We start from the raw sequence: 23,782 nt of genomic DNA on the forward strand, positions 1-23,782 counted from the left end.
GACTGAACTTGAAACTGGCGAAAAAGACTTTTATGGAAAATTATAATAAAAACCATAAACATCAGCTGAAGTTACAGAACCAATGGTTCACTACTTAATATACCTCTGGTCAAGCTGTTATCATGCTCCCATGAACTCTTAACACCCTATCATAATCTACTCTAAGTTAAAAGGAGAATGGATTTTTCTAAAAAGACACTAACCCCCATGAGTTGGCGTTTCAACTTGGTACTAGAGAGAGGATTTGAGTCTTGATTCGTCCCATACACATTTGGATTTCTCTGTAGATCGGTAGGTTCTGGGGGCATCGAGGCTGCAAGCTTGTAACTGCTGTGTCTATAAGCTGTGCCACTTCAGCTGGAGGGTACTGCCTCTCTGTGCACATCTGCAAGTCACGAGAAAGTAAAGTTCAATGAAGTACTATGATGATGATGCAGTTTGATCACAGTTTTTGTTATGAGTGATGAACCCAACGCTGTCGAAGGTCAAAAGGCATCTGGGCACAACTTAAGCCAAGCAATTATCTGATTACCTGAATCATGAGCCAAGAGGCAACACACGATGTGATTAGCTCTGCAGGCATTTGAACCTCGTTTTTCTCTGATGAACCATCTTGCGAGATGAAATCGTTGTTAGCCATAGGCTTTGATGCGTCTGAGGAGAGAGATGGGTTTTGATGATGCTCTACGCCGCCGTTTGCATGCTCTTCATGTTTGACCACAGAGCTGCGCAACGGCTGATGTTTGCCAACCATGTCCAAGGCTTCTTGAATCATTTTGATGGCATCTTCTCCTTCCTTCACAGATGATGCAGCCTAGAACCGTAGAGTGACTACAACTTAGCAAAACATATGTATACAAGAGAATACAGGAAAGCGGCTGAATCAAATACCTTGATAGCTGCATCCACCATTGCTTGTGCTCTTGTTTTTGAACCCTTGACAATCTCTACCATCTCAGGCTCCATTTCCTGTCAGACAGTACACTTATTAAGCTAGCTCAAGTTAATCAGAAGGCAGAATATTAACCAACACTATAAGTTAGTCCATTACCTTTTCATCTAAAGCATGCTGTAGTGCAAGTACTCGTTGAATCTCAGCTTCTCGCCCTTTGCTATAATTTATGATATGTGACTGATTGGTCTGATGTGGGCTACTACTAGTGTTTGTTAACACTTTACCATGTAGAATGGGAGCAATCATATCACCCTGTCGAGAATCAATGTGTTATCCATAAGATACACAGAGCATGTGTGACAAGAACTAGTCAATTCCATCTTCCTTTACCTGGTTCAGAGATTGATTCATGGAGAAGTCGATATTCTCAAGTCCGCATGGAGGGAATATAACAGACACACCACTTAGCTGTGCTTCTTTCTTTATGGACAAGCACTTATCAACTTGCCTCCTCAGACCCTCTGGCATGTATTCCAACGGATTTAAAGGCATACAATCAATGTCCTGTTAAAAAAAAAGGTGACGTTCAAACGACCTGAGACTTTATTTATCTATAAATCAAAATATTTTGGAAAGTGTGAATTACTTTAACTAACTCAACGCCCACGTCGTCGAACAGAACGTTGCATTGGCTATGGTCAACAGTGAGGATCTTCCCATCATGAATCTCTCGTGTTTTGGGATGGATGGCAATGACTCTATTCCCAACTGCTAATGGCCGAGCCAAATCTGTAGGAAGCCCTTCCCTTGCACCTGTTCGAAGCTCTGTGTAATGCTTTCTCACAGACTCACGGTAGTGTTTGAGTTTCTCCCTCTCCTCCTGTAAAAATCTCTCGGAGAATCTTCGCGGTCTACCAAGAGAGCTGCAAGAAAGATAGAAAGAGCAACCTTTTTTAAAATCTACCTATATTCTCTGGGGGCATTTCTATCTACAAACTTGAGCAAACCTTTTAATGACGCTCCACTCAAGACGAGTAAGTCTAGGAATGTGACCAAGTCCTACGTGATTTAGGTAATCGACAAACTCCATCTTTGCAAACCAGGGATGGTCGATGGCACTATAAAACCATTCGAACATGCACCTTCGACGTGCCAAGGGATGCGATAGGGAAGTAGAAAGCTTATCCTTTAATAGCAACTCATGTTCTGAAAGAGATCTTGAGCTACGAGAAGCTTTATGAATGGTTTCAGAAGATTTATTATCCCTTTCCTGTAAGCTTTTCTTCAGACTCATCTTACGCCTGTTAGGAGGCTTCTGCGGTAAACTGGCTGGACCCGAATCAGAAACTTCTTTAGTTGTTGCCACTTCTACTACATCCATCGCAGATCTTTTCTTATCGCTCGTTGTAGTAGCTTCCTCCAACTCCTTAGCAACTTTCAACTGTTTTGACTGTGGGGGGAGGACTTGACCAGAGCGTTTAGTTCTAAGCGAAGACTTCATATTAACGTCTTCTTGAGCCAATTCCTTCTAACACAATAAACCAAATTATATGAGTTAGTGTTTTCTTCAGAAGCACAAACTTGAATATCTCGAACTTGATTAAAAGGATAGTAATCACAAGATCAGAGATTTAACTAGGATTAAAAGCTAATGCACAAATATGGCAATTTAGAAGTCAAGACATAGATAATACCTGCTTGTTTGTGGATTTCTTCCGAGTAGATTCATGTGGAGTTTCATCCCATAGCTTCTGAAAATTAAAAACACAATTCATATATTTAGAGCTAAGGATGCCTAGAAGAAAGTGAATAGGAAACTGATAGAACTATCTTCTTGCTAACCTTTGGTTTCCGTTTTCTTTTTGAACTGCCACTAGTAGGCTCCGGTTCAGGCTTCTCCGTGGGAACAGCGTTACAATCAGTGGATAGTTGCCTTGAAGATTTTGGTTTTCTACTGTAAGCAACGTTCCCAATAGCAGAAATTGCATGAAGGAGACTATCATCTGGTTCTGAATCTGCTTTTTCCCCATGACTATCATCTGGTGAGCTAGATTTCTCGTCCATGTCGTTTTCTATTCTCTCTTCCTTCAACTGAGCAGAAGATTCTGGACCCAATGTAATATAGTACAATATTAGGTGAGCCAATCCGCATACTCATTGAGAAAAAAAAAAGATAAATTTTCAGTTAAAATTGGGTGCAATGGTTAAAATTGCATAAAGCTCACCTGATTCCATCAAAGCTCCCGGAAGCAATGAAGCTGACAAATCAGCTAAGGCTTGCAGAGCATCAAATTCATCTACACAGGAAAAATACATCCCATTATATGTATAGCACTTAGTTTAAATGAACAATGCAGAAAACATAATCAATCAAATCTCACAACAGTAAGATTAATGTTTTTTTATACCTCCGGAAGTAAATTTGTTGTCCTTTTCTTTTGGGCTGCGCGGTGAATATGTCCCTCTTGAGGCACCAACACCTGCCTTTCGTCTCTTTGATTTAATCCTGCTCCCCTCAGTGGCACTGCATGCCCCACCGTTGTCATCAGAATCATTACACTCGGCTTCTTCGACTTTGACTCTTTTCTTGTAGACCCTTTTAACCTTCCGTGGAGCCTCCATTTCGCCAACTCCTTCCACATCCTCTCTATCAGATTCAAGCTTCTTTTCTCGGCTAGCTTTCCTCGTTCGCGACTGGTCAAAGGACAAAGTTGAGAAGTGTTTTTTTCAGTAAATAAATAAATAAAAGGATAACTGCTTTAAGGTTTCTAGGGCTCGAGAGTTCACCATTTTCCCCCAGCTCTTTATTGGCGAGTTGTCGCTGGGTTCTGTTCTTTTATTAGGTGATTCAGACACTTGTGGAGACCCTTCCCTTCTGGATGCGTCTGTTAACGTCAATCCTAAAAAATGTGCAGCAACATCATCATTGGCATCAAGTTGCTTTCTGGCTCTTTTATTTCGTGGAGTAGCGCCTTCCCCATCATCCCGTGAAGTCTGTACAGGAACCCGAGGTGTACGTTTGCCAGTGGCACGTCGATGAGTTCCTACATGATCTTAATAATCAAATTTACACATTCTTGAACATATACTAGTGATGAGTTAATACAGCGTAGGCGCTTTACCATTAGCTCGTGCTTGTTTCAAAAACTTGAGACATCCATCAGTTGAAGCAACGGGATGTTGCGTATCATCTTCCTCTCGAGAATCACTAAGCTGAGGTTTTGGGCGTTTGCGCTTTTGCTGTTTCCTCGGTGCTTCTGGTACATCATGGCCTTCTCCTTCACTGCCACTCCCTTCCTAGAATAAGACCATAAGAATGTGATACACACCAGTCTACATAACTTTTATTAAATACAAAAACTGACCCAACAGATTGCTACATAGGGTAACACAAAACTCAGAGTTTGATAGTTTTCACTGTCTACTCACACATTTTCAACCACAAAATTTCATTTTCTCATCTACTGTCATTTCAACGAATGTCATTGTTGTGCCAGCCGTAGTTAAATAGAATGCTCACCATGACAGTGTAATGATCGGTCATCATAGCAATAAGGCCAGCCACAGAGGCAGTTCCTTCCGGAAGAGATAAATAAGCCTGTAAGAGGAAGCTAATCTTATGAATGCAAAGCTATCTAACTCCAACTGAGATAAAAAGAAGTATTGACTCGTACCTTATTCATGTTAAAAAGAGCTTCCACCATGTCAACAGACCTGCTATTCCGAATAGCAGCAGCCACCTAGACAAAAAAAAGTCTTCAAAACTCTGAGACCAACTCAAATAAAGGAATGTGCGTGAAGGAGATAACTTTACCTTTCTCCAGTCCTGTCCGTACTTTCGGTAGTAGTCATAGAAACGCTCAAGCTCTGCTTTAGTCCACTGAGGTCCCAGTTTATCAGAAAATTTCGTCTTCTACAATGAGCAAAAGCAAAACCATAGTTAAATAACACATCTGAGTAAATAACATGTCATTCAACATTCAAGAACACACTCACACGCTGCTTATTTTTTCTGGAGCTCCCAGCATCCTTTCTCGGCGAGGGTTCGTTGGTGAAACGCTTGTTCACACTCCTCGACTTCCTAACCGCCGGTGCCATCTGCAGGTGTTTCTCTGACCAAAGTATTTTAATTAGTTAGAAACTAATAAGAGTCAATATGCAATTGTTTAAAAAAAAGACAACTTTAAACTGATAAACAAACTTGTCTTCCTCTAAAGCATAAGCCATTTTACCCAAAAATATAAAAAAAAAATCAAAATTTTAGTTTAAATTAAAAAAAAAAAAATTCAACAACTAAATTCTTGGATCATGCGATAAGCACTGTTGGGGGAAAAGACGAAAATCAGAATCAGATTCAACATTGGGTGTTCAAAAACCTAAAAGTAACCAACTTCAAGTAATTAAAAAAAATAAAATCATTCACAAAGGAGCAAACTTTCGATGAAAATATGTTAAAGAGATGAAATGGAACTAGATTCAAACCCCCCCACGCGGCTATACAACGAAGAGCTTAGTAGAGAATCGATTGAAGGAGAAAAAGGAAAACACTTTGAAAATCCCTAATCGAAAACAGATCCATAGACGATTTCACTCACCAGTTACGTGACTTGGAGAAGGACTAAACGCATAGAAAGCGAAACGCAGTAGTCCGGAAAGCAGGAGCCTTTTACTTTCAAAAAGAGAGAGAGAGAGATCGATTGAGAAATTTGAAACCAAGGGTTTTAGAGAGAGAAGAAAAAAAAAAGATAAGAGAAAGATAGAATTAGGGAAAGAAAATGTGAAGAGATGTTGCCGCGAAACTTGAATAGAAATACCTCTTTCGCCAATAGAAATCCCCATTTGTCATTTTTTCCAATTTTTCTATTTATTTTCTTCGTTTATTCTGCAACCGGCAATTCTACTATCTACGTCACTCCAAACCATTTTATAAAATCGATATTCGATAATACGCCATGTTAAAGATCTTTTGTAATATTTTTCTTCGTTATCTGCAAAATTTGTATTTTTGGAGTTCGAACCGCATATTTCATGGTGTAGAAACATTAATGAACTAATAATCAAATAGTTATACCAAAGGGACTTCCACATTTTCTACCTTTATTTTGTTTCACTCTTTTGAACAATTTTGTTTTTGGTTTCACTCTAAATATCAGATGTTAGTACAAGTGTGATCATGAACGTCCACGTAGACTATACGATTTATACACCGTTCATCTTAGTTTCACGTGGAGTGGGTTGTGGTATCGGAAGCAGAGGATCATATTTAAAAATACGATAATTTTGTTCTGACATTTTGAATAATTACAATATTACGGCTACGAAAAATATTACGTAAACGATTTTATAGACGATAATTTTATCACCATATGAAAATACATGTCTTATTGTGCCACTCCAAAATCAATGCATGAGATACATGTTCGGTGGTACACCTTGCACCACTGAAGATTTTTTGTAGCTATTTTTCTTTTTAATATATATAATTTATATTTTCTAGGATTTAAACCCTAAACTTACCGATCTAAAAGCATCAATGAATCAGTCGAACCAGTGGATTAAGGCACTTGCATAAATTAAGAGAATTCAGAAATTAATAAAAATTTATGTCAGAATTATTTAGTATCTCTACAGTTTATGAAATTAGGGTAATTGACTACTCAATTAATTATGCTTTTTTCATGCATATAGGCCCCAATTTCCCAAGATATAATATCAACTTGGTGGACATGAATTTTAGCAATTAGTTATACTGTCGTTTTATACGGGCTCAAATTTTTGTTCTTGGTTAGTTGCTATAAACAGTGAAATATAAATGGGCCGGGCCTTTCAATTTGTATGCTATTAATAATAATTTACACAAGATTTATAAATGTAAGGGTTGGTTTGCAATTTGTCACTAGTTAGTTCATTATCATCTCCTCTTCCAAGTCGTTGTGTGATTCTCCTGCCATCGCCGGCGATGACTCCTCTAACCCTTTCCTCGCCGTCCCTGAACCGCCTCCTTTTCCTCACCTCCCGCTACTCTCGCTCTCCTTTTCTCCGAAATTTCAGTTCCCTCCCTTTGATCCACCGTAAACTACCGCGCAACCATCTCCTCGGCGCGAGGTGCGAAGCTAGCAGCAGCTTCACCGCGAAGTCTTCCAAAGAGATTCGGAAGGCTCGAGCCGAAGCAGTTGTGGACGAGAAGCTCACCGCGCTCCGGCAACAGTTTTCTAAGCCGGGCGTTGGAATCGATGCTTACATCGTCCCTTCACAAGATGCTCATCAGGTTTGATTTTTCTTTAAACCAATTCTTGATTCAATGAGAACTTGAAACTAAGTTTCCTGCTGCTTTTGCACGTTACTACAGTTAGCTCAATGAGTTTCATGAACATATGTCTTTGTCTCTGGACATTAGTGTGTTGTTTCTTCTGCGGTTGATGTTGTTGTTTGAGATGTCTCGGTGAAAGTTTAGATCTTTAGGAGCTTAAGATCTTCTATGTATGTATTTTTCTGTGAAATTAAAGTTAGCGATGTGATGTGAGTTTGATTAGCTTGAGATTACACAGTATGATGTGATTAATGATGATTCAAACGAGAACGTTCTGGTAGATTTGAAATTAAGTTTCCTGCTGCTTCTGCACGTTATTACAGTTAACTCAATGTGTTTCATGAACATATATGTCTTTGTTTCTCTGGACATTAATGTGTTATTCTTCTGCGGTTGATGTTGTTGTTTGAGATGTCTCGGTGAAAGTTTAGATTTCTAGGAGCTTAAGATCTTCTTTGTATGTATTTTCTGTGAAATCATTGATTAGCTTGAGATTAGACATTGGGATGTAATTACTGATGATTCAAACGAGGACGTTCTGGTAGATTTTGAAATTAAGTTCCTTGCGCGTTGTTGCTTGTTATTACAGTTAGCTCATGTGTTTCATGAACATATGTCACTGTTTCTTGACATTCTGCTATGAGTAGTGTGTTGTTATTTGAGATATATGTGTAAAGTTTAGATCTTTAGGATCAAAAATTTGTCTGTGATCAAAAATTTGTTCTGCTTCTAAGTTGGATCCATAAACTTCGTGCCTGTTTCATTTAATGGCTTGAGTGTGCTTTTGTCTTCATATTGGTGCTAGAGCGAGTTCATCGCAGAGTGCTATGCGAGGAGGGCTTTTATATCAGGATTTACAGGAAGTGCTGGTACGGCTGTTGTCACCAAGGATAAGGCTGCTCTATGGACAGATGGCCGCTATTTTCTTCAGGTTTTTAATCATAATCCATTTGAAAATCTCTGGATTGCCGTCTTCTACAGACATTTGAAAAGGATAATGTTTTTCTTTGTTTAAAGGCGGAGAAGCAATTAAACTCTAGTTGGACTCTCATGCGCGCTGGTAATCCGGGAGTCCCTACTGCAAGTGAATGGGTAGCTGATGTTTTGGCTTCTGGTGGAAGAGTTGGTATTGATCCTGTAAGCTACTTCGAATCTTCTTAAGGCTTTTCTTTTTCCCTTGCATCCTTATGTTCTTATTAAATGACATAGAGCGTGTGATCTAGAAAACATTATTACAAATTAATTAATTTAAGAAAATTTGGTGTTTTTTGTTTGTAATTTGTATTTACAATACTTTGTGATTCATGAAGGGAGCAGTTCCTTTTTTCTGCCGATGCAGCTGAGGAACTGAAGGAGGCTATAGCAAAGAAGAACCATGAGTTGGTTTACCTCTACAATGTAAACCTTGTGGATGAAATATGGAAGGACTCGAGGCCAAAGCCTCCAAGCAAACAGATAAGGGTACACGACTTAAAGTATGCTGGTGTAGACGTGGCGTCGAAATTGTTATCTCTGAGAAATGCAATTATGGATGCTGGCGCATCTGCCATAGTGATATCCATGCTTGATGAGATTGCATGGGTGCTTAATCTGGTAATACTCCTGATCTATATAGTACCGTGGTCACTGTACTAATTGCAGTTTTTTTATCCACTTAGTAACCAAAGCATTGATATTGTATTGTGCCTCTTTTTATTTCCAGAGAGGGAGCGATGTTCCACATTCACCTGTTATGTACTCATATCTGATTGTAGAGGTTGACCAAGCCCAGCTCTTTGTAGATGATTCCAAAGTAAATGAGGAGGTGAAAGATCATTTGAAGAACGCAGGGATTGAACTTAGACCTTATGATTCCATTCTTCAAGAAATAGATAGGTAAGGATTTGATTATACCTTTCAGTGAAATAAAAATTCTTCCTGCTCTATTCAGAATGGTACTTTAACTCACTTTGAGTTTTATCAGTCTGGCAGCGCGAGGAGCTCAGCTGTTGATGGATCCATCAACCCTCAACGTAGCTATCATTAGTACCTACAAATCTGCGTGTGAGAAATATTCGAGTAAGCCCGAAAGCAAAGAAAAATTTACTGATGGCTCCAGCACGAAACCCTCTGGCATTTACATGCAGTCTCCTATCTCCTGGTCAAAAGCCATTAAGAATGATGCAGAGCTACAGGGAATGAAGAACTCTCACTTGAGGTACAGAAACTCGTTGCCAACTTGCCATACCATGTTCCCTAATTCAACTGCCTTCAGAGGATTTCAATGATCTATTCTAAGCACATATTGTGCAGAGATGCTGCTGCTCTAGCTCATTTCTGGGCTTGGCTGGAAGAAGAAGTGCACAAGAATGAGAACCTTACGGAGGTTGATGTCGCTGACAGGCTCCTGGAGTTCCGTTCAGTGCAGGATGGGTTTATGGATACTAGCTTCGATACGATAAGCGGTATGGTTATTGTCATCCTTACAATTGGAACAAATGGAGAATATACATTCAGTGACTGATGTGTACTCCTTTCCTCAAATTATTCCTGCAGGGTCCGGTGCAAATGGAGCTATTATACATTATAAACCAGAGCCAGAGAGTTGTAGTCGTGTAGACCCTCACAAACTTTTCTTACTCGATAGTGGAGCTCAGTATGTCGATGGAACGACAGATATCACCAGAACAGCACATTTTAGTGAACCTTCTGCCCGAGAAAAAGAATGTTTCACCCGAGTTTTGCAGGTGTGAGATTTGAACAAACCGAGCTTTGCTGGATGCCTTTGTCTGATTATTTTTTTGGGTTGTAGGGTCATATAGCTCTTGATCAAGCTGTGTTCCCAGAAGGTACTCCTGGTTTTGTATTGGATGGGTTTGCACGCTCTTCTCTATGGAAGATCGGACTTGATTACCGCCATGGTAAACTCTATTCTACCTTTTGAACTTTCTTCACAGGAAGGAACTCTTGTTGATCTGATATTTTGTCTGCCTAACAGGGACAGGACACGGCGTAGGTGCTGCACTCAACGTGCATGAAGGCCCTCAAAGTATTAGCTTTCGGTATGGAAACATGACTCCTATTCAGAGTGGTATGATAGTAAGCAATGAACCTGGATATTATGAAGACCATGCTTTTGGAATCAGAATTGAGGTGCGACTTGATTACTAGACCATGATTGTCGTTATAAGATGTATCAGATTAGTTAGTCAACAGTTGTATGGCTTTGCTTTTGCAGAATCTCCTTCATGTGAAAGATGCTGAAACACCAAACCGCTTTGGTGGTGCTACGTACCTTGGATTTGAGAAGCTTACATTCTTCCCCATTCAGGTCCAGAGTGACTAAATCATTCATTCTAGTTCTTCTTTTTATCTTTATCTCACGCAATTCTCGCTCACCATATCATGCAGACAAAGATGGTTGATGTTTCTTTTCTATCTCATGCTGAGATTGACTGGCTTAATAGTTACCACGCTGAAGTCTGGGAAAAGGTTAGTCCACACAAAGACCTACATGTGCCTAGCAAGCCAAGATCATATCAACATATGGCTTTACTTTTTTCTGACAGCATCAGTTGTTTAAACCGGTTGATGTATCCTTGGCAGGTTTCACCTTTGTTAGAAGGTCCTACTCAGCAATGGCTCTGGAACAACACTCGTCCTTTAGCCAAACCATAATCAAATCAAACCAAATGTTATTCCCACTTTCAAGCTCAGTAGACTTGATCCTTTATTAGGATTAAAACCAAAATCTACATCTTCCCCATGTGGTTTGTGTAAAATTACAAAATGTAATACTATTCATGTAAGTTTACAAAAAAAGTCCCGCTTTTATTAGTAATCTCTAATTAACCCAATAACTCTTCCAAATGCTCAATTTAAACCCAAAAACCTCTCTTGACATAGTACTCGACTCTGCTCGTAGTCAATCTCTGCTTCTTCATGGAGGCATAGAGATTAAGTTCTATCGAAAACAGAGCAAGTCAGTGTTTTTGAATTACTCTGTTTTGGTGAATGAATTCGAGATGGGTGATTCAGAAACTCACCCCTCACATTCCTGCTTGCCTCTCTGCCATCTTATGCACTTCGAAAATCCTAATCCAGCAGAGCCCAAGTCACAAAGTCTCCACCTTTCTCCTCAACCACGTCGACATCAGCCTCCTCTTATCCATCTGCGGCAGAGAAGGCTGGTTTCCTCATCTGGGTCCTTCCCTCCACGCCTCTGTTGTCAAAAGCCCCGAGTTTTTCGAGCCCGTTGATGCTGACGTCCATCGAAACGCTCTCGTTGTTTGGAACTCTCTTCTCGCTCTGTACGTTAGAAACGGAGAGCTAATTGATGCGCGCAAGTTGTTCGACGAAATGCCCATGAGAGATAATGTTTCTCGGAACACGGTGTTTAATGGGTTTATGAAGAACAGAGAGATAGAGTCTGGGTTTGTGTTGCTCAAGAGAATGCTTACACCCGGTGGGTTTGATCAAGCGACCTTGACGATTGCTTTATCGGTTTGTGATACTCCAGAGCTCTGTTTTGTTACCAAGATGATTCATGCTTTAGCTGTTTTAAGCGGTTATGACAATGTAATCCCCGTGGGGAACAGTTTGATCACGTCTTATTACAAATGTGGGTGTTCGGTTTCTGGGAGACAGGTTTTTGATGAGATGGTGTCAAGAAATGTTATAACTTGGACGGCTGTGATTACTGGTTTAGTGCAGAATGAGTTGCATGAAGATGGTTTAAGATTGTTTTGTTTGATGCGTAGAGGAGTGGTTCAACCGAACTCAGTAACTTATCTGAGTGCTCTATCTGCTTGTTCAGGCTCGCAGAGAGTTATGGAAGGGAGACAGATTCATGCTCTTTTGTGGAAAGTTGGGATTGAATCAGAGCTACGCGTTGAGAGTATGCTAATGGATATGTACTCCAAATGTGGAAGCATTGAAGACGCCTGGAATGTTTTTGAGTCGGCTGAAGAAACTGATGAAGTTTCGATGACTGTGATGTTAGCTGGTTTAGCACAAAACGGGTCAGAGGAAGAAGCTATACATTTCTTCATTAGAATGCTGCAAGATGGTGTGGAGATAGATGCAAATGTAGTTTCAGCTGTTCTTGGAGTCTCGTTTGTGGATAATTCCTTGGGTCTATGCCAGCAGCTTCATTCGTTGGTTATCAAACGAAGATTCTCCGGTAACACCTTTGTTAGCAACGGACTCATCAACATGTACTCGAAATGCGGAGATCTGGATGATTCACTCAGCGTGTTTAGACGAATGTCGGAAAGGAACTACGTTTCATGGAACTCGATGATCGCATCATTTGCTCGCCATGGTCATGGATTAGCTGCGTTGAAGCTATACGAAGAGATGATAACGCAAGACGTGAAGCCAACAGATGTTACCTTTTTGTCACTGCTCCATGCTTGTAGCCATGTAAAGTTGATCAACAAAGGGCGAGAACTCTTGAAACAGATGCAAGATGTCTACGGAATCGAGCCTAGGACAGCGCATTATGCTTGCATCGTCGACATGTTGGGGCGAGCTGGTCGGTTAGAAGAAGCAAAGAGCTTTATAGACTCAATGCCAATGAAACCGGACTCTCTGGTGTGGCAGGCGTTGCTTGGTGCTTGTAGTTTCTATGGTGACACTCAGATAGGGAGATATGCAGCTGAGCAGTTGTTTCTCTCTGCCCCTGATAGCTCAGCCCCTCATATTCTGATGGCCAACATATACTCATCGAGAGGACAGTGGAAAGAGAGAGAGAAAACGATCAAGAGAATGAAAGCAATGGGAGTGACTAAAGAAACAGGAGTTAGTTGGATTGAAATCGAGAATCAAACACATAGATTTGTTGCTGACGACAAGTTGCATCCACAAGCAGAGTCTATACATGATGTTCTCTCTGAATTGTTTGTTGTTATGATAGATGAAGGTTACATACATGATAAGAGGTTACTCTCTACATGAAATACATAAACAAAGATTCCAATTTCATGAGGTCTACAAAAAAAATTTGTGGTTGGAGACCCTCTAGATGAAGAGGCTGATCTTGTCTTATCTTGTCTTTATGGTCCCCGGGTGATATCTGGACATTTTTGTCTGGTCATTAACTAGAGGCAACATAAGCCAATCTTTTTTATTAGAATATGATGATGAATCCACAAATTATGACAAATAAAAAAAGAGGATATAAAAATATTGAGATCTTACTACATATGCTTTTTGATATTAATTGAAATAAATTCACAAATTAAAACACTTTTTGATATACAAAAATTAAACACTTTTGTAGCCTAATTAAAGACTAAATAAACGGCTGATAGTGTATTTGTAACCCCACATGCCACTAAATTCCTCTGAGTTTTTGAAGATTAAAAAGTAGAATTGGCACACAAACAAAAGGTAGCCGTTATGTAAAAAAAAATAGACCGTTGTGGACCAACGGATACAAATTAAATTAAAAAATAATAAACGAAAGATCCGTTACGAAAAGAAGAACCTTTATCCTCTCTCAAACCTTCATTCAGACAACCAAAAATAAGACGGAAGCCCTGTCCGAAGCTGAGAAAGATTCATCTTGTTTCGAGTTTATGTCCTTGTCTGAATTTTTTTTTTTTAAGGCTAGAGAAATAGAGAGATCTGGATTTCTAGAAGCTGTTTTGTGAGAATGGTTGCAAGAACCCCACAAAAGCAGAGGAAAGTGGCGATGGTGGTGGCGCCTCCTCTCAACTCAGAACTTCTCAGGGAGACAATCAACAAGGTATGTATGCTGGTCCATTTAAATTACATCATTAGCATAAAGTTTAAAACTTTTTTAATTTTTAATCTTCTTCTCACCAGAATCTGCAAACGCTCCAGCTCTTAGGCTCCTTCCCATTATGTTTGAAACTTTACTTAATTAGTATAAAATTGTCTGTGTTCTGGCCCCAAGTTGTTAAAAAGATCTTTCTTTTAATGGATTATAAGTAGTCTCTTGTTAGTTTCCACCATTGATGAGATCTTCTTGATACCTGAGGAACATATATAGTCTATGAATTAGACTTTTGGGAACCTAATATTTGAGTTTTAGCTGATTTTTTTAGTCAATTTTGGTTTGTGATATGGTGAAAGGTTGACAAATGTATGGAGAGGCTGCAAGAGCTGCAATACACAATAGCAGGAGGGACCAAAGTTGTCTCTGGTGTGAACCTTAGCCCTAGAAGCACTAGAACTTACTTGAAGACTAGTCTTAGATGCAAGCAAGAAACTTTAAGGTAAAATCCAGAAGTAACAAAAACTTTAACCTTTTTTTTACTTAGTGTTCATTTTCTAATTTTAATTTCTCACTTGTTACTTGTAGGATCAAGAATGCTAATAACAAGAAATCTCCAATAGGAAAGTTTCCAGCTTCTTCACCAGGTTAGCTTCTATTTCTGTTTCAGCAAGTGTGTCCTAGTTTCTTGTGCAATGTATAATCTTTTTTTGCCAATGCAGGAGACTGGAGGAAAATGTCACTACCAGCAATGCTACTAGGAGAGACAGTAAACGAAATCTTAAAAGCCTCACAGGTCACCAAAGACATTGTAGACGCACTAGCACCAAAGAAGAGTAGAAAGTTAAGAAGATCAATAATGCCAGAAGAAGAAGAAGATGGTCCTAAAACACCTGAGACCCATCAGAAATCCAAAGAGCAGAACCATGAAACTGTCAGCAGCAATATCAAAGCGAGAAGGAAGAAAGAGAAGCAGAACAAACGGTCAGAACCTACTTCTCCTAGGGCTCGTTCAAGAATCGTGTTCAAGATCGTCTCTCCACAGACAAAAGCAGAGAAGGTTCAAGTAAAGGCTAATAGGGTTTCGCCAAAGCATCAACCTTGGGGGAAAAAAGCGGTTCTGTTCCCAAACCCTTTGTTTATTTCTGGCTCCTCCACGCAACAAGCTAAGTTCAGTAGAACAATGTCTCCGGTGATAGCCAGAAGTGACCTAACCAGCAGCAAGGACACTAAAAAGGAGACGCCACACAAGTTCTTGATCAAGTCTCCTACCAAATCACCGTCCAAGTTTCAGGTCAGGATCAAGAGCCCGCGTAAAGTCTCTGTTTCTCCTAACAGAAACGGAGGTAACTTGGGTCGGAAGTCACCGGCAAGAAGCGCTTCCTTGGGGAAGAAGTCTCCGCCTAAGCTATCAGCAGCTGGGAAGCTCAGAAGATCATTTACTCCAACGAGAAACGGAAGTAACGTGGCCCGCAAGTCGTCCATTTCTCCCAAAAGAGTCACCCTTCAAGCATTTATATCTCCGGCAAGAAACTGTGACTTGGGAAAGAAGTCACCTAAAGCTTCCATTTCTCCGAGCAAGAAGACGCAGAAGCTATCAACTGCAGCAAAGCTGAGGAGGTCGTTTTCACCATCAAGGCTAGCAATGAGGCTGGTGTCTCCAATGAAGAGCAGGAAAAATGTAGGGAGGTGTGATGATGATGAGAAGGGGATGATGGTGAGTGGCTTGAGACAGCGTCCGGTTATAGTTCCTAAGAGATTCTCGATGGGGAGAATCTCATAAGAGAGAGTTTGAAATCAAACAATAGTGCAAAGCTCATAAGATAATGTATTATTACTTCTATTGAGTATGGTCTTCATTGTGTTTATCTTATACTAATTGAATGTGTTATCTTTGATTGTGTAGTGTTGTTTACATATCTATGTTTAAAAGACAAAAATAATGAATGGCTAAATGATTTAAAATGGCAATTACTACCTCAGGTTCTCACTTCTTTGTTTGTTTCTTGCCTTTTCATGACATATAAAAGCATTTTAAAGATGAAACTTGACTAATACTTTTTCCTTATTATTTTCACTGAAAGCAAAGAATCTAAAGTTGCAAAAGCTTTAACAAAAAGCTTCTATTTTGCTTCTCCCATTCCATTTACACTCAATGTGCTAACTCAAGCCAAGAACAACCGGAGAGATTATTAAAGTCCTCTCAATTTGGCTTCAAGGCAGAGATGGAAACTTCTATAAACTCCACCACCTCATCGCTCTTCCAATGGTTAGGTCTTATAGAAGATTATGATCAGCCTTCTACTTCTACCCTTCCTAGAGTCATCACCCTTCTCGCTTTAATTCTTGGGAAGATGATCCAAAAGAATGAAAAGTCACTCCACACAAGACACAACAAGTTATGTTTTGTCAATATATAAAACCGAGATTTATCATATATAGTTCCTCTGTATTCTGACCTCATTTTGGAATATCGTGGTGATTGACAGGGAGGGAGAGATCACTATGTTCCATGGATCAAGAGCACCATCGATGAACATTCATCGCTACACAGAGAGAGTCTATAGGTACGCTCGTTGTAGCCCTGCGTGCTTCGTGGCAGCATTTGCTTACATCCTGAGGTATCTAGAAACACCAGTGGCTACAAGCATGACTCCTCGTCTCACATCACTCAACGTTCATCGCCTTCTCATCACCAGTCTCTTGGTAGCAGCCAAATTCTTGGACCGCAAGTTAGTATCTTCTTAAACCTAAAATCTCTCCTACTCTATTTGACTGTAACAAAAGTTTCTTATCTTATTTGGCAAAACAAAAAAAAATTATTATCTTGTTTTTTTTTTTGGAGTTTAGGTGCTATAACAATGCGTATTATGCAAAAATCGGAGGAGTGAGCACTGAGGAGATGAATAGGCTGGAGAGAACGTTCTTGTTCGATGTTGATTTTAGACTAAATATTACAGCAGAGATGTTTGAGAGACACTGTCTAATGTTGCAGAGAGAAACGGTGACTTGTGAGCCAAGGAAACTTAGAACAGTTCTTGGAGAGGTAACTTGTAGCTGCCAAGCGATCTAATAAAAGAAAACCCATAAGATTGGCTTAGATCTTCTTTTCTTCACTAGCTAATGTGTCTCTCATGACTATTTGAAGAAACAGATCAATGAAAAGAAACCAACAAGAAATAAACCTAGTTAAGATTGGAATAAAAACTTTTTGTGTTTTTTTTCTAATTGAACAAGGCACTTGAAACATCTATTCGTTCGAAAAAATCAAAAAGTTTATTTTCTTAATTAGAAATGGTCCAATCAGAGCTAAATTTGAGCTTATATAAATATTCTTCTTCACATGGTGGTGCTTCCCAAACGAATGGAAGCTTCTCTATCTCAAATAATAACACGAGTATGAGGGAGGGCAATTTGTGAGATCAAAGTCAAAATGGTTACTTCATATATCTCCAAATTTAGATGATTATAAACTTAATATAAGCTTATTAATAATTAATACTTTTTATTAACCCTTGTATGCAGTTTATAGTTAGAGCGTGCCTAGACTGATTGTTGTCTAAAAAGAAGCTTTTGTTTTTACTGGACAGAATCAGAACTATCAAAGCTTTACTCCTTAAATATTGTAACTTATAAGGTCAGACCTACTCGCCTAAACATGTACCCATAATGCGTGAAGAATCTATGTACCACATGGATGTATGATGAATATTGAAATGAACAACAATTTGCATACTTGGTTAATTTATGGCGTCTGAAGATTTTTATTTATAATCCTAAAGTAGCTTGTAACGGTGACGTACGGCTACGGGCAACCGGTGGGAGGCTACGTACGCGGTACGGTACGCGCATGAAAATGGTGGACAATGAACGTATATTATGTGTTTTCTTTACTCCAAATAAATTTCTCACTGTTGAGTTTTATATGCATATAAAACTCTTTTAGCTACTGTTTAAAATCGACTTACTTTAGGACTGTGTGCCCGATCTCACACCGATTTTCTCATGATTAGTCTATATACGCACGTTACAGAGCATGATTAACTATAATAAGTATATGTTTGAGTTGTAGAAGTTGACTTTTGAAGTTTAGAGTTTCCTCGTTGGTGCCCATGTTGCTACGCATTGATGAAAAGAGAGAGATACATGCAGATTCTCTTTGTCCCCGCTATATAAAAATTGTAAAATATACTTGTAACTTGCATGTACACCGTCTTCAACTCCCTTTTGTTTAGCTGCACATGGTATTTCATTTTCAGCTCCCTTAGTGGCGCTCAATATGAATCTATACATACTAATAACTGAAATCGACATTAATGCAAAATAAAAATAAAAATTAAGCATCCTTGTTGACCTTGGCCGATGTAATATCTGATTTTTTTTTAAAGATATATATGAATTAGAAATTACAATAAAAATATTGGTTTATTTGTGTGGCTACGAAGTAAGAACACACACAAGGTTGGTTAAATTATAAAAAAATCAATGGAGAAACGAATATAGCGACTTGTTCGAGGCCATTGTCAACTAAGAAAGAAACTAGTGATATTTTTTTTTCATACATACGTTCAGAACTCATAATTAGACTGAACGCGTGAAGCTTAAAAAATATAGAGTCCACCAAACCCTTACCAAGAATTCTTAAATATTCAATTCAGCCTTCACCTAAATTTGATTATTTATTATATATTCACAAGAAGCCTCATCATCACCGTTCAAATATTTCTCCCCTTGCACTTTTCTCCGTGATTATGTTGTGTTTAGGTTCAAGAAGCTTCATTATCCTCCATTTTCAAATATTTTATTCCTTAAAAAAATGGAAACCTCAGTTTGTATATTCTTGCGGGTTCTTAGTTGTCAGTGAGTCAGGTGACTACGATTGGCTCGATTATATTAATCAGATAATATTTTTTCTTATTATTAGCCTTTTCGATTCCAGCTTTGCTTTGCTTTAAAGCTTTCTCCAAAAGAGAAAATAAAAACTCATAATCCGTGATTCGAGCTATTTCTCGTTCTTGTTATTATTTGTCTTATTTGTCTCTCAAATTCATCACCATATTTGATAGAACAATATCAGAAAATAAATAAAAGGGTAAGGCATTATAACTTCCTCTTTTAGGTTTTATTCCTTTGTAATGTTCGCCTGCAACTTATATACCTAACAAAAAAAAGATGTGATTTTGATTACATCCCCATCTCTTAACAGACTCGAATCTCTCTGGGTTTCTTCTTATTCTATAATCCATCTGCATGTAACGTTCTAAGACCGATTCATCATCTGACTCCAGATTTTGCATAAAGTCTCAAACTTTAAGGTTTCTTATCTCTGCAATTGAATGCATGTCACTCTCTTGGGGTGTGATTACTGTTAAAGCTCTGTTCTTTCGATTCATCGGAGCCCAGATTTTGAATAAAGTTTCAATTTTTAGGGCTCTTAACTCTGCAATTGCATGCATGAATAGTATTAAAGCTCTGTTTTTCGATTCATGCAGGTCTCTGTTATTGGTGAATCTGAACCTATTGTTCTCTCTATGGGATGAATTCGCCGTCGAGTTACAAGAATCTGAGACTCTTTTCAAAACCCATCGCTTTCAAATGTCTTGTTCTCGTTGGTATTGCTCTGTTCTACAAAGCTCTGTTTCTCTCTTCCTCTCCCAGAAACCTTCTCTCGATCCGAGCCTCAGATTCCTCCTCTACCTATGGAGTCAGGACCGATAAGTTTCTGGAGGCTCCTCAGATCGTGTGGGGACTGAACAACCAGAAGATAGCTTTCGCCAGAGCGTGCTTGACGGCGAGAACGATGAACAGAACGCTTCTCATGCCTAGTTTAAGCGCTTCCTTGTTCTACAAGGAAGTCGACAAGCTTCTTCCCATTCCCTTTGATAAAGTGTTTCAGTTCGAAAGGTTCAACTCTCTGTGTAATGGGTTCGTGCGGCTAGCTCGGTTCTCTGACGTTAGAAACAGAACGCAAGTCTTTGATTTGGAGAAAGGCAGTGGGAGAAGATGGACGGTGGAGAGAGATTTGGATCAGCTGAAACAGTCTGTGTCCGTTGATGAGTTTGAAGTGATCAATGTGAAAGGGAAGAACCCTTTCTTGTGGCATGATCACTGGCCGGTTAAGGATTATGCTAAGGTCTTTGAGTGTATGGTTGTGGTTGATGAGATCTCGAGGGAAGCAGATAAAGTGGTGACGAGAATCAGACAAGCAGGGGGAGATAGAATCATCATGGAGGGTCATGTTCCTTTTGTTGCGGTTCACATGAGGATAGAGATAGATTGGATGATACATTGCAAGAAGCTAGAGCAAAGGCAGAAAGTTTCAGAGATTTGTAGTAGCAAAAGAGAGATTATGGAGAGAGTAGGGAACATTTCAGGTTTAGAGACTCCCACAGTTCTTTACCTAGCGGTAGCTGATAGTCTCTTGGAAGAGAAAGAAGGAGAATCACCGGTGTTAGCGGGTTGGAGAGAAGGGTTGATACCTTTTGAGAAGAAGAAGCTTGGGGTTAAAGAGGAGGTTTATGGAAAGTACTCGTATTTGATTCAGTCAGCTATAGATTACGAGGTGTGTTTAAGAGCAGATGTTTTTGTTGGTAATAGCTTTTCGACTTTCTCTAGTCTCATTGTTCTTGAGAGGACTCAGAAGGCGAGAAGGTTAGGGGTTGTGAGTTCTTGTGATGATGGTGGAAACGTGTGGAGATCTTATGCTTATAATCTGGCTGGAGAATCAGAGGGAGTTCCAAGGAGATGGATGACTAATATGACTCATTCAAGCTTGGAAGCTATTAGCTATGGCTCAAACACTGTTTCTTGTTCAAGTGAATGAAGTTGAGACATTTTAGAATTAGTTTTTTTGGTCTTTTTTTTTATACAATTCGTTTATTTGTGGGGTACAAAGTTGTGTAGATTTTAGATCTCTTGTTCTTCAATTTGGTCTTCTGATGGTAATTATTGTGAGACAAAAAGAGAGTAAGAAGTGGAATCTATAGAAACCAATTCTTTATTTGTCAGAGAAGACATTCATGTACAAACAATCTCTTAATTCAAATTTCAAGAATTACAAATGATTTGATTTTGATTTTGATTTCAAGAATTTCAAGAATTACTTTCATGCACAAAAGATAATTGTTTCATATTTTGATTTGCATACTGGTCTTTACAATTACACATCACATTTATGATTTTTACATATTTTATCGTTTATTGTTTTAATATATAAATTTTTTATATCCTAGAAAATTCAGATTTCAAACTAAATAAAAAAATTATAGTTGATTATATATGAAATTCAACTTCTACTTCAAAATGCACTAGTTAGTTATATATATATATATATGAGCATTACATAAATAGTTTTATGGAATAATGTGTTATTCTGCTTGTAATTTAATATTTAATTATGTACTTCTATGTAAAACTTTATATTTTATTTTAACATTCTATTAATTAATATTTCTGTAATGTTTTTTTATACAAGTGCTAGATATCTATAAAAGTTTTATTCAAAATAAACATCAAATGGGAGAAAGCTTCTTAATGAGACAGAAGGTTGCGCTCTGGTTCCCGTAAAAACCCATTGGGCCGGGAAGTATCAAATTCAAAGGCCCAAATTTCGATTTTAGAGAGCCAGAGAGAGAGAGAGAGAGAGAGAGAGAGAGAGAGAGAGAGGGAAGATCGGGAAGGAGGAGGAGGAGGAGAGAAAGATGATGACCGGCGGGAACTACACGACTATCGACGACAGCCAAAAAGTCTCTGGCTCTGTACCTGTAAGCTCCTCTCTCGATTTACCGCTTTCTCACGATCTCGATTGTGTTATACATTAGTCATTCTTCTTAGCTGATCTAGTTTCCATGTGTGTTGATCGTAGTCTGTTCCAGATCCAGGTCACACCACCGTCAAATTCGCAGGTAACATTAGTCATGTTCGTTTGGTTACCGCAGTTTTTGGCGTCGGCGTCAGCGTTATTTGTTGTTCGTTTCACGCCGACGCAGTTTTAATCGCAGAAGCAGATTTTTTCAGCGATCGACACAAAAACGCAGCGTTTAGACGCAGACGCAGTACCGACGGCAATGAAACGAACAAGAGTTTACTAAAAAAATTGACGCCGACGCAGTCGCAGGTAGCTGCGTCAACCAAACGAACATCACTATTGTCGTATTCTCTGATAATTGAGCGTTTTAGGAAATGACGAATTGATTTTGAAATTAGTCATTAGATTAGCTGCATTAGAGTGTTAGGTCTTAGCTTAGAACATTATGAATTTTGAAAGGATCTCTAGTTTGAACAGATAAGGCCTTAGTGAATAGAATCCTTAAGATGAATCTTATAGTTTGCAAATGTATTATTATTCCCCTTTAAGGTTTTGATTTGACATTGAAGGATGATGCATTGTTAGTGTTGCAGAATCAAATCTTCAAACATTTCCTCCATCTGCTACTCAGGGCAAGATCTCTGGTGGTACTAGTAATCCCCCTCGTGATGCCGACGGTATTAATGATTATTCTCTCTTAGTTTCTTTATTCTACTATACTAGTTGAGATGTGCAAGACGTTATCCTCTGCTTCATATTGATTGGCTTATTCTCGATAAGTATGGTAGTTAGCTTAAGTTGGAACACTGGTGCAGATACATTTTCTGGACCTGGTAGAAGTAGTACAGATGAACCTCACTCTGGTGGTTGGCTCCATAAGTTCACTGTTGGTGCTTACAAGCCCTTCTTTGATGTCGACACTTCGGATGTTGTGGACAGACTCAAAGAATCTCTCTTCCCGTTCCGTGGAACTTTTACGGAGAAGACTGCCGATAAGCCTGACTTGTAAGACTTGTAGTCTTTCTTTTTTGACTTCTCCTATGTAACTCGGTTGATTGTATTTCGTAGGTATGGTCCGTTCTGGATATGCACGACTTTGATATTCGTGGCAGCATCCATCGGCACATTTGTCACGTACGTAGCACACAAATGGAATAAACAAGAGTGGAACTACGATATTAATCTGGTGACTTGGTCTGCAGGAGTGTTCTACGGCTATGTCATGATCGTTCCTCTCGGCTTATATGTCGTTCTCAAATACTTCTCTGCACCGTCAGGCCTAGTTCAGCTCTTCTGTCTCTACGGCTATTCCCTCTTCATCTTCATCCCTGCTTTGGTACTAATTTTTTCTCCTTCGAAACATCTGAATATGATAGGATGAGACTTTGACATCTTTTTTACTTGTTTGTCTCTCTGGCAGTGTCTCTCGGTCGTGCCAGTGGAGATCTTCAGATGGGTTATAGCAGGTGTGGCAGGGTTCATGTCTGCGACTTTTGTGGCTTTGAACCTCAAAGCGCATATCAATTCCGCTGGGGAGAGATCGATCCTGATCATCGCAAGCATCTTTCTATTGCAGCTGGGGCTTGCGGTTGTGCTGAAGCTCTATCTCTTCACTGTCACCGTATGATTCATATAAAGTTGTAGACCATTGTTCTTTATATAAACTTAAAAGGTAATTATGTTTTCTGATAATCTGTAGATTCATTCATAAGCGTTTTCTCCTCCTTGGAGATTTATCCAAAATTTTCTATCCAGGATTCCATTTCATTTATTTACTTTGTAGAAAACAGTGTAAGAATAATAAAATCGAGTTGTGACTCGGAACAATGTGAAAAGAAGAATAAAAGACGAGCCTACAACTCTCTGACACGAGCAAAACATGTTTTGTTTACTTCAACCAATCGTAAGATCTGTACGGATACGGCGATCTCCACTGGAAAACACTGACAAATTCTTCTTCTACATTACGTCAATAAACAATATTCGATTTTTCTATCCTATTTTTGGTAATTGAAATAAAAATTACAGATAATAATGATTCTTCTCTCC

General features: G+C 39.0%; 7 protein-coding genes across 11 annotated transcripts; 6 read left to right on the forward strand and 1 right to left on the reverse strand.

The window, feature by feature from the left end:
• Window positions 1-15: 15 nt before the first annotated feature.
• LOC103870828 (protein ALWAYS EARLY 2) lies at window positions 16-5,799 on the reverse strand. The gene is made up of 18 exons (XM_018659036.2): window positions 5,491-5,799; window positions 4,892-5,007; window positions 4,710-4,808; window positions 4,570-4,635; window positions 4,416-4,493; window positions 4,018-4,192; window positions 3,683-3,939; window positions 3,304-3,589; window positions 3,121-3,192; window positions 2,738-3,000; window positions 2,590-2,646; window positions 1,903-2,423; window positions 1,542-1,818; window positions 1,286-1,459; window positions 1,052-1,207; window positions 892-969; window positions 533-814; window positions 16-385 (listed from the first exon to the last, which is right to left on the reverse strand). The coding sequence occupies exons 1-18, from the start codon at window positions 5,732-5,734 to the stop codon at window positions 221-223; spliced, it is 3,366 nt and encodes a 1,121-aa protein (XP_018514552.2). The 5' UTR covers window positions 5,735-5,799; the 3' UTR covers window positions 16-220.
• A 982-nt stretch (window positions 5,800-6,781) lies between these two features.
• On the forward strand, window positions 6,782-11,041 carry LOC103870829 (aminopeptidase P2). The gene is made up of 13 exons (XM_009149000.3): window positions 6,782-7,163; window positions 8,011-8,136; window positions 8,223-8,342; window positions 8,523-8,798; window positions 8,908-9,080; window positions 9,169-9,402; window positions 9,498-9,649; window positions 9,741-9,931; window positions 9,997-10,105; window positions 10,183-10,337; window positions 10,423-10,515; window positions 10,596-10,676; window positions 10,791-11,041. The coding sequence occupies exons 1-13, from the start codon at window positions 6,855-6,857 to the stop codon at window positions 10,860-10,862; spliced, it is 2,091 nt and encodes a 696-aa protein (XP_009147248.1). The 5' UTR covers window positions 6,782-6,854; the 3' UTR covers window positions 10,863-11,041.
• A 105-nt stretch (window positions 11,042-11,146) lies between these two features.
• Window positions 11,147-13,230, forward strand: LOC103870830 (pentatricopeptide repeat-containing protein At3g05340). Its single transcript, XM_009149001.3, has one exon. It carries the CDS (start codon window positions 11,199-11,201, stop codon window positions 13,140-13,142), a length of 1,944 nt encoding a protein of 647 aa, XP_009147249.1. The 5' UTR covers window positions 11,147-11,198; the 3' UTR covers window positions 13,143-13,230.
• Window positions 13,231-13,606: 376 nt separating this feature from the next.
• Window positions 13,607-15,897, forward strand: LOC103870832 (microtubule-binding protein TANGLED). Its single transcript, XM_009149002.3, has 4 exons — window positions 13,607-13,935; window positions 14,286-14,428; window positions 14,515-14,573; window positions 14,649-15,897. Exons 1-4 carry the CDS (start codon window positions 13,843-13,845, stop codon window positions 15,707-15,709), a joined length of 1,356 nt encoding a protein of 451 aa, XP_009147250.1. The 5' UTR covers window positions 13,607-13,842; the 3' UTR covers window positions 15,710-15,897.
• Window positions 15,898-16,091: 194 nt separating this feature from the next.
• On the forward strand, window positions 16,092-17,268 carry LOC103870833 (cyclin-P3-1). The gene is made up of 3 exons (XM_009149003.3): window positions 16,092-16,324; window positions 16,416-16,658; window positions 16,777-17,268. The coding sequence occupies exons 1-3, from the start codon at window positions 16,152-16,154 to the stop codon at window positions 16,997-16,999; spliced, it is 639 nt and encodes a 212-aa protein (XP_009147251.1). The 5' UTR covers window positions 16,092-16,151; the 3' UTR covers window positions 17,000-17,268.
• Window positions 17,269-17,516: 248 nt separating this feature from the next.
• On the forward strand, window positions 17,517-20,990 carry LOC103870834 (O-fucosyltransferase 23-like). 4 transcript variants are annotated; one of them, XM_009149007.3, is made up of 3 exons: window positions 18,836-19,018; window positions 19,133-19,241; window positions 19,419-20,990. In XM_009149007.3, the coding sequence occupies exon 3, from the start codon at window positions 19,463-19,465 to the stop codon at window positions 20,747-20,749; it is 1,287 nt and encodes a 428-aa protein (XP_009147255.1). In that variant the 5' UTR covers window positions 18,836-19,018; window positions 19,133-19,241; window positions 19,419-19,462; the 3' UTR covers window positions 20,750-20,990. The 4 variants fall into 4 exon arrangements, with proteins under 4 accessions (XP_033148164.1, XP_009147255.1, XP_009147253.1 ...); XM_033292273.1 differs by lacking the exons at window positions 18,836-19,018; window positions 19,133-19,241 and adding an exon at window positions 17,517-18,795 and having other exon boundaries at window positions 19,419-20,988; XM_009149005.3 differs by lacking the exon at window positions 19,133-19,241.
• A 464-nt stretch (window positions 20,991-21,454) lies between these two features.
• LOC103870835 (protein YIPF1 homolog) lies at window positions 21,455-23,557 on the forward strand. Of its 2 annotated transcripts, XM_033292275.1 has the most exons (7): window positions 21,455-21,689; window positions 21,791-21,830; window positions 22,327-22,410; window positions 22,549-22,738; window positions 22,802-22,867; window positions 22,936-23,069; window positions 23,154-23,557. In XM_033292275.1, exons 1-7 carry the CDS (start codon window positions 21,627-21,629, stop codon window positions 23,375-23,377), a joined length of 801 nt encoding a protein of 266 aa, XP_033148166.1. In that variant the 5' UTR covers window positions 21,455-21,626; the 3' UTR covers window positions 23,378-23,557. The 2 variants fall into 2 exon arrangements, with proteins under 2 accessions (XP_033148166.1, XP_009147256.1); XM_009149008.3 differs by having other exon boundaries at window positions 22,802-23,069.
• The last annotated feature ends 225 nt before the right edge of the window (window positions 23,558-23,782 follow it).

The sequence above is a fragment of the Brassica rapa genome, chromosome A05 (genome assembly GCF_000309985.2).
Source record: "Brassica rapa cultivar Chiifu-401-42 chromosome A05, CAAS_Brap_v3.01, whole genome shotgun sequence".
In the NCBI taxonomy this organism is placed as follows: domain Eukaryota; kingdom Viridiplantae; phylum Streptophyta; class Magnoliopsida; order Brassicales; family Brassicaceae; genus Brassica; species Brassica rapa.

Bases quoted from the DNA above. Each gene is read 5' to 3' on its own strand.
- LOC103870828 (XM_018659036.2), bottom strand. From the start codon at position 5,734: ATGGGGATTTCTATTGGCGAAAGAGGTATTTCTATTCAAGTTTCGCGG. The intron at 3,940-4,017 runs GTAAAGCGCCTA...AAGATCATGTAG, and splicing joins GAAACAAGCACGAGCTAATG to GAACTCATCGACGTGCCACT. The intron at 3,590-3,682 runs GTGAACTCTCGA...TCCTTTGACCAG, and splicing joins TAAAGAGCTGGGGGAAAATG to TCGCGAACGAGGAAAGCTAG.
- LOC103870835 (XM_009149008.3), top strand. From the start codon at position 21,627: ATGATGACCGGCGGGAACTACACGACTATCGACGACAGCCAAAAAGTC. The intron at 21,831-22,326 runs GTAACATTAGTC...TTAGTGTTGCAG, and splicing joins CACCACCGTCAAATTCGCAG to AATCAAATCTTCAAACATTT. The intron at 22,411-22,548 runs GTATTAATGATT...ACACTGGTGCAG, and splicing joins TCCCCCTCGTGATGCCGACG to ATACATTTTCTGGACCTGGT.
- LOC103870833 (XM_009149003.3), top strand. From the start codon at position 16,152: ATGGAAACTTCTATAAACTCCACCACCTCATCGCTCTTCCAATGGTTA. The intron at 16,325-16,415 runs GTTATGTTTTGT...GGTGATTGACAG, and splicing joins CTCCACACAAGACACAACAA to GGAGGGAGAGATCACTATGT. The intron at 16,659-16,776 runs GTTAGTATCTTC...TTTGGAGTTTAG, and splicing joins GCCAAATTCTTGGACCGCAA to GTGCTATAACAATGCGTATT.
- LOC103870830 (XM_009149001.3), top strand. From the start codon at position 11,199: ATGAATTCGAGATGGGTGATTCAGAAACTCACCCCTCACATTCCTGCT.
- LOC103870834 (XM_033292273.1), top strand. From the start codon at position 19,463: ATGAATTCGCCGTCGAGTTACAAGAATCTGAGACTCTTTTCAAAACCC.
- LOC103870829 (XM_009149000.3), top strand. From the start codon at position 6,855: ATGACTCCTCTAACCCTTTCCTCGCCGTCCCTGAACCGCCTCCTTTTC. The intron at 9,081-9,168 runs GTAAGGATTTGA...GAGTTTTATCAG, and splicing joins ATTCTTCAAGAAATAGATAG to TCTGGCAGCGCGAGGAGCTC. The intron at 9,403-9,497 runs GTACAGAAACTC...CATATTGTGCAG, and splicing joins ATGAAGAACTCTCACTTGAG to AGATGCTGCTGCTCTAGCTC.
- LOC103870832 (XM_009149002.3), top strand. From the start codon at position 13,843: ATGGTTGCAAGAACCCCACAAAAGCAGAGGAAAGTGGCGATGGTGGTG. The intron at 13,936-14,285 runs GTATGTATGCTG...ATATGGTGAAAG, and splicing joins TCAGGGAGACAATCAACAAG to GTTGACAAATGTATGGAGAG. The intron at 14,574-14,648 runs GTTAGCTTCTAT...TTGCCAATGCAG, and splicing joins GTTTCCAGCTTCTTCACCAG to GAGACTGGAGGAAAATGTCA.